Source organism: Mycetomoellerius zeteki, unplaced genomic scaffold, assembly GCF_001594055.1.
Source record: "Mycetomoellerius zeteki isolate Tzet28-1 unplaced genomic scaffold, Tzet1.0 scaffold140, whole genome shotgun sequence".
NCBI classification, from domain to species: domain Eukaryota; kingdom Metazoa; phylum Arthropoda; class Insecta; order Hymenoptera; family Formicidae; genus Mycetomoellerius; species Mycetomoellerius zeteki.
This window is the reverse complement of record NW_017256341.1, coordinates 653065-661584: the sequence shown is the minus strand read 5'-3', so window position 1 is coordinate 661584 and position 8520 is coordinate 653065. Positions and strand designations below refer to the sequence as shown.

The 8520-nt window shown below is 30.9% G+C and overlaps 1 protein-coding gene across 1 annotated transcript in view; it reads right to left on the bottom strand.

Moving 5' to 3' along the window:
* LOC108731851 (uncharacterized) overlaps positions 1-5876 on the bottom strand; it is a 6505-nt gene extending 629 nt beyond the window's left edge. The window contains exons 1-2 of the mRNA XM_018462374.1: positions 5820-5876; positions 4118-4300 (exon numbers count right to left, since the gene is read on the bottom strand). Coding sequence (XP_018317876.1) covers positions 4118-4300; positions 5820-5876 — 240 coding nt within the window. The remainder of the gene's footprint in view (positions 1-4117; positions 4301-5819) is intronic.
* Between the last annotated feature and the right edge of the window lie 2644 nt (positions 5877-8520).

The following is an 8520-nucleotide window of genomic DNA, read 5'->3' as shown; positions in this document are numbered from 1 at the left end:
TTAAAAAAACCATCGTGACATTGAAATGACCTTCAAAATTGACCTCAAGGTCAAAACTAATGGTACAATTAAATGATCCCCTCTGTCCTGGTCAACTTTTATCTAAACCATTTTTTTGTAGATACCGTAATTTGGAAGATATTCGGATCCATAGATTAAAATGACTTACCCTGTATATTAATTATATATATATATATATATGTGTGTCTTTATTTAATATAACATTTTATTTGATAAAATGTAATTATGCAAAATAATAGTTATTTTTTATTAAAAGTGTTCCTACAATTGCAATAATAGACAAAAGCAGTTCAAGGCGCGTTAATGCTATGGAGTAATCAACAAAATAATAAACAAGATTATGTAAACACGCGAATCGCACGATGTAATTTCGTTCATTCCTTTAATTCTATCCTAGTTCTGCATGTATTTAATCATATAGTGTCATGTACATATACAGTTGTAAACACCTGTTTGCGACATTTGACGCGCAAATTTATTAATGTATTTATAATTGACATTTTATACAAAAATAGAATCGACATTAAAATAAACTTAAATAAATTTTCGTGAATATATCGCGCGTGCATAGTTTTAAAAAATGCTAATTTTAATTTTTTAAAAGCTATTACTTGAGTTTTCCAGCTGACAAATAGATGTGATTTATCTTTCATGAATACGGATATCAGCTCGATTAATTCTTTCATTTACCTCAAGTTATATAACTCAAACTGCAAGGAAAGTTATTGCGTCTGTGACTGATACGATAAAATTCGTATGAAAGTTACATTGTGAATAACGGCTCGGTACAAACGCGTGTTTACCGTATGCTGCTTGTCATCATAATCATACGGCATAGTAATTATGTACGCGTCCTATAAAAAAATTAGAAACAATATAAAATTTATCACGCATGATTAATAAAATCTGCATAATGTGTTGGGCAGATCCAGGTGTTCGTCGATTGCGTATATTGTATTTGCAATTATCGTGTGCTTCAATATAAAGTGCAAAATAAAATATATGCATGCAAACAGATATTCTACTCTTAAACAGATAGTATTGATTTAGATAGATTCTGAAAATGCATTATAAAAAAATCAAAGTTTTCTCTGCGAATTTGATTGTTTGATCACAATATATCCATTTAAATTAATCGCTATGTCATTTGAAATATCCTAACGTCGTAGATTAATTATTGTCTTTGCGATTTCCGAAGTTTCGCGAATAATTTAAAATTCACGCTCTTAATAGACATTTCGTGGTCTTTCTCGATAGCGCCGAGACACTACCGCGTCTCCAGATATGAGGAAGAACAGAATCATCACCATGCCGAGAGATATCGACAGATTTACTTCCGGCCTAGCGGCATCTATCTCCACTGCGTACGCTCGTTTGTAGCAATTGCATTGCGAATTGCATCGATGATTGACAGAAAGTGATCGAATCAGCGCAATGTTCGATCTGGAGACAACCTGATATCGAGCTGGTTTCGCATCTATTTAATTGGCCATCTCTCTCTCTCTCTCTATTTCATTATGCACTATCACTGCTGTATCAGCATTATATACCAAATGGCCAAACATGAATAAATAAAATTGAAAGAGCGCAAAAAAAGTTATTTGATGGATTACAAATAAATTGTGTCGACAAACGAATGCTCTATTTCTATCAGATTTGCGTATTACCCGTGATTTCGTTTTTAATTGACGTTATGCATAATAGGATTGACGATCCTATTCACTCGCTTTTGCTTCATTAGAGGATTGATCTTTCCTCGTCAATACGAATACTAATTCTGATGTCCGACAGCGTAATGCGCGCGTCTGGAACTGTTCCGGTCTATTTGAATTTGTATCCGGTTGCCGTCGCAGAAAGGCAAATACGACTGCAGGTATTTTCGTTCCGTTGCTCAGAGCGTACGATTGTTTATGGAATCTTACGAGGAAACATTTCATACGGCATTGACCAAGGCTGCTTTAGATTCATCGAAGTTCTCTAAAATTCTATAGAAGAAGATCTGAATTTCATATCTTTCGTTTTATTCCATTTATTCTTAACATTTTCTTTAATTTAATATTACATAATATATTCTAAATGATTAGGCTATATCTTTATTAAAGCAAATGGAATTAAAGTTATGACATTTTTTATGAGTTATATTTATATCAATTAAAATTTGAATACCTTTTTTATAACATTAACATTATTTTTCTATGACAAATATGCTGATATAAATAACATGTAAATATATTTATATGCTGCATATAATTTGTATAAAACTTCTGTAAAAATAGATTTCCAACGAATGTAAGCTGTATAAAAAATATCTGTTATTACGGTACACAACTGACTCATCAAATAAAAAGTAATAAATAGTCCTGCGCAGTGCGCCACTTTATATCCGTTAAATTAATTACATTTCATGAAAAAACGTAGAGATAGTAAAATATAGTTTTAAAGAAAAAAGTGGCGCAACGAAAGAAAGCGCTGCAATATATCAATAAAAGGTTAAGAGATGGTAAAACAATGCACCAAATTGTGTGCTATATTTTTTATAGTAAAGTAAATATTGTAATTTTATAGTTTAATTGTTGTTATACCGGGAGCTGTTTTAAAACTTTTAGTATTGCAACAGGAGGCAAGCGAATTTTGCAAACTTTTTTCATGCGACATTTACTTTGCCTCATTGCCCACTGGGTTTTTTATTTGATGACACAAGTTGACACAAATGTCATTCATTGTTACTGTCTAAATGTCAAGAAAAATAGAACGATATTTATGTTGACTTGTCGCTAAATAAAAAGCACTCATTCTAGACACAATCTCGCGAAATCGGCGATATTCAATCGAGAATCTCATTATTTTGCAATTTTGATTTGCGATTGACGAAACATCTTTTCGCGAGTTGTGTGTAAAAATTACTTTCTTTCACGGTGAATTACTGTTTTTTAATTTTATTTAGGGACTCCATTACCATGAAGAAATGGATAAAAGTAAAAAGTAGGGAAAAGTGGGGGAACTGTGCGCATCCTGATTTGGTACTTTTTAAATAGATGACGACATCACTATGGTGAAATTTTTACGTAGGAGATCGTCCTCTTAAGATATAACTACCAGAGATACGACATAAATATGTTGCTACCCAGAGAAATACAAAAAAGTGAAATCACATCTTTCCTTGTTATTTTAACATTCAGAAAATAAGGTGGTAAGTCCGTATTTTTAATTTGTTTGTTTAAAGTTGCATACGTTGTTAAAATATGTTATTATGTGCATTTTTTTAGCTGTTATTTATTAAGTTTGGTTAAGAAATGTTGAAGTAATCGTATTTCATATCGAGTCAGATCGCAACGAGCAACTGTGCACAAGCGTTTTGAAATGCGCACAATGACATATCTTTCATATATTATATGACTAGCACTAATTTTTTCGTTTTTTCTTTGTATTATTATTTTACTTTGCCATTTTTTTTATCTTGCCAAAGCATTATTATTATTATTATATTAGTTTTGTATTTTTGCTTAATATATATATAATATATATTTAATATATATTTGTATTGCAATATAATAAATATATTTTCTGATTTCTTTATCAATATTCCATAATTCATTCATTTCCTACGACTTTTGCTTTGCGCACAATTACCCGACGCGCGAGAAATTTTTTCGCTTTTCCGTTTTTTCCTTTTCGCTAAATACAACCTTATTGAATGAACATTTGTTCAATATGAGGATACGTAATGGTAGAAGAATGTTTATAGTTTCTATTTCCATACTTATCGCTTTGAACTTGGAATTCCAGGACAATAAATTTCCCTTAAGTGCGTACAATTCACCCACTTTCCCCTAACAAAAATGAACGAAAATTTGGAAAATGACAACCACGTAATAGTAAATTGTAACTATTAATTTTCAATACCAATCGCATTTTTAATGAAGCGCAATTGTTCGTATATGTCTCGTCGGCATTTATCGAAAACGTATCTCGACATAATTTATGGTCTTCTCACACGTTAATCTCACAATATCGCAAATTCGCTCGCTGTAACGTATCGTTCGGAAAGCGATAAAAGCATGCAATATAATGACAACAGTGCGAATCTGGTAATTACCTTTCGTCTATCTCTGCGAGCAGAATACAGCACCCAAATTATGTACGATGCCATTATGATAGCGGGTACGCACACCCCCGCTATAGAGGACGTACTCCGTAGAAATAGATGATGCAGTCCAAGCAACGTAAATGCGAGAGCCGTTCCACCCGCCACGTATATTCCTGTACGACGACGATCCTCCTGACAACAGAAATATCACACGCGCATATTTAATGAATGTTTTGTCACGCGCGGGTATTATCGCTGTTTTGCATTTCGAGGTCTAATGTGACTTATACAGATCCTTATTTTTATATGAACACATATCGTTGTTAGAGAAGACTTGATATTCAAACATCGCCATTTTTAAATATGATTTGTCTCACGCAAATAATATAAAGCAGCTGATATGAAAATTATTATTATTACTTTTTTTTAGGAGAGTTGCTTCTCAAAAAGCGCTGTTTTATTCATTTCTCGTTCAAAATTTTTTAACAGCTCAAGAATATTGTACAAAAAAATTAGAAAATTTAAAAAGCTTCAATTGATTTTTCTATATCGGTATTTTAATCGAAAAATTGTAAGAGTTCTTCTAATAGTGAAAATATTATTAAAATAAAGGCAAAAGATTTCTCAATTTTGAAAAAGATAAAGTTTATTTAGACGAAGAAATATTATCCTAATACATTTTATTTAAATTATTAAAATAAAGGCGTTCAAAATGATTCACATTGAGTTCGGCGGGCAATAAACAATTAACTGGCAAGTGATGAAGTATATGCGATTTAGTATGAAGTATATATCGATTTTGGAGTAGATGTGCGGAACTAATTACGCCGCTTTAGGAAGACACGCATTTAGTCTAGAATTCATTTATTTAACGCCAGTTTTACAAGTAGCGTCTGTGAGCGACAAGCGCAAACGACAATCCAAGATAAGCGAAGCGCGAACATTCAATTTTGACTCATCAAAAGTATTAGATCCATTTATATTCCCCCCAATACACGTAGTTCACGTCCTGTTTCTTTCTTTTTACTAAATTGTGTAACCACAGGAATTCACGGAAATCTATAAGTAGTCTGTCGGTACACAAACACCTTATTTCACTATCGCATTCAAATTGTATTTAGCCGAATGTACACAGAAAAAAATTTCTGATTAAAAATGAATGAATTAGAAAATTTTAATCATATCAATCAGAATTCTGGTTATCTCAACTAGAATTATAATAGATTTAATCAGAAAATTTTAATTTGTCTACTTTCAATCAGAATTCCAATGTAACCAGACTTTTTCTAGTGCAGAATGCAGAATGGTTAACATCCAACGAGATTATTTTACTGCAAGCAGAAATGATATATCATTGAACCGGTACACTGTAAAAAATAAAATGTTAATTTTAACTTATAGTGATATAGTGGACTTTCTAAGACATGCAAAAATGTTAAAATTAACATTTTTGCATGCTCAGAAAGTCCACTACACCACTATAAGTTAAAATTAACGTTTTATTTTTTTCAGTGTATCATTCTCCATAACAGAAAAACTTGCATATGCGACTAGGTATAATTTAAACGTTCTACCTCAATCGACGATTTCATTCATATCCTCTATGTAATCATATGAGATGATATGGTATATGTACTATATGTATATCTCTCCAAGCAGTTATCCCTGCGTTATAAAATCACTGCGATATTCTTTCGGAAAAGAAACTAACCGGTTCTGAAAAAGTATTAAAGTCCCTCGACGAAACATTCGATGATCGAAGCGGCATGGCACTGACAGTAACATACAGTTTTTTCCACTATCGAGCGAAAAAGCACTTTGTCACAAACGTGATAATTTGATAATACGTAGCAATCTGTTGTCAAATTATAAAACAATCTTTGTCCTTCTGACGAATTTTTGTCCACGATTATAAACGCATTCCTAATTTCAAGATTAAATAAAATAAAAAGTCAAGCTTCTAGAATTGTCTCTCTGTTTCAAATTGGATGTTTAATGCGTAAAGACTTAATCATATTTTTAATGTGCTTGGCTTGAGAAATGCGAGATTGAAAGTTTCTTCCTTTCTGAGAATAGTATCAAACGAGCGAAAGCTTGAAATTCCATTGTGAAATTTGTAAATGTCTTTTTATTAAGATGAGCTTTATATTCAAAGGAGCGATGACGTTTAATTAAATGTTACGCATAAAAGAGCACGTTAAATATAGTCATATAATTAAGAATCGTTACTCGAGTTTATATCTTGATCGTGTAGTTCTATATTTAAACTAATGATTAATTATCGGAATAAAAAGTTATTAAATAAAGAATTAATGAAGTTTATTACAAACATAAATATTATAAACTATATATTCAACTTTTCATATTAAATTTTCAATTATAAATTATTTTTTGTTGAACATTAAAAATCAACAGAAATTTAAACACACCATTTATATAAAAATTATACATATCAAGAACATTTATAAAATATATAAACTACAGTAACGTTTAACCTTTTTATTTTTTTCCTATTATAGTATGTTATTGAACAATTGCTACAACTAAAATATTTAAGTTCTTATTATGCTTATTATGCACAAATTGCGGATGCACCATAATTTTATTTGTAGACTTAATGTTATTAAGGAATAATTAGAACGGCCACGTTCGAGCAGCGTAGCCGCAGTTAAAAGCTGCGATTAATTACACGAAAAAGAAGCCACTGAAGGGTGGCCATTTATCCACAAAATATACCACAAGGTAGAGTAATTCACAATTAATCCAAATAAAGCATGATAAAATCGCACAATTATTACACCGTGGAAATTTCAAGCGTTTCCCGCTCGTTAATAAAGATCCATTGTTTTTCTAACACTCGCACGGTAGATATGCACAGTAAACATACGGTATACGGTACGTACACTGGAAAAAAATACTAAATTTTAATAAATATTTGTTTGAATAATTCTAAGTAAATATTTATTAAATGTAAATATGTATTTATTTCGTACAAAAACCATTAATTTGATTTAATTATGATGTATTTTATTGAGTAAACATTTATTTACTACAAGTAAATGCTTACTTAGTACTATTCAAAGTATATATGTATTAAAATTTAGTAAATTTTTTTCAGTAATGTTAATACGAAAACGTTCACGTTTGCGCGTGATGGTTTGGGAGCGATCCATGAAATAAATAATTCAACCGTATGATCCGCGATTTCTGATCGACTTTGCAGAAAGACGTAGAAATGGAAAGTGCGGTTTGCTCGTGGAGGGTTTATGTATCGTCGATCTCAGTTTCGAGAACGGCGCGGACCACGCATTTATACCACCGGCACAATATAAGCCAGGCAGGCATGTTAGCATAATAAACAAAAAACACGATGAGCATAGGATACACCCACAGACGCGTCTACAGCGTGCGCGAACTGAGCAACGAATTGAAAAGCACGCTCTTTTGCCAAAATTAGATTATCCTTTCCTCGATGATTCGCGGAATCTTTCGAGGACGCTTAACGCGATTTGTTAAAACTACGGTGTATTATCTAATTGTATTGTCTAAAAGTCAAATTCATTATGGACGCTCTGATTTGAAGGATAATAAGATTCAGTTAAAGATATATGTCAAGCGGAAATCAAAATGGAATTTGCATAGATACGTAGATTTGTACAAGTAGGCCTTGTGCTTTTAAAAGTATTTACAAAAAATTTTGCTTTTAATTTTGTTTTATGAAAATTCAAAGTCCTCTAATTTTTATGTACGTACATATATCGTACATTTTTTAATTTGATTAACAGTTGGCTGAAATATATAAGGTAATCGGACCTTATAATAGTGTCTTTAAGATTTGCAATTTTTTAAATTTTTTGAGTCCAAAATTGTAAACTAATAATCAGATTCAAAAGAAGAAACATTTCTGATCATTAAAAGAATATAAGATATTTTCAAATAAGAAGGCAGCGAAGATTTAAAAAAAAATAGATTATATTAGGTACAAATGTATTCAAGTATAGGACCTACATATATGTTTTCTTCTTTTTTGTAAAAAAGTTTTGTTAAAAAATAGAAAATAAAGATCTCCACTATTACTTTTATAAGATTATAAGTTTATTAACATATTAACATGTTATAAGAATACAAACAAAATTATATTTTAAACAATTGACTTATCTACTTATTTCCTCGATGTATAGCAAGTGAATTAAAATTTACTAGTCTGAAAAACAAAAGTATTGTACTAAAATAGGGTCCGATTATCTTACTAGCTTGTACTCAAGTCCAACGATTTGTAAGACTTAAACATTCTACACTGTTAAAAATGTCATGAAATTTCATGAACTTTTAATATACAATGGTAAATGATATTTAAATCACTCGTAACTGAAACGATATTTAATGTATATGTTAATGAAATTAAATTCAAA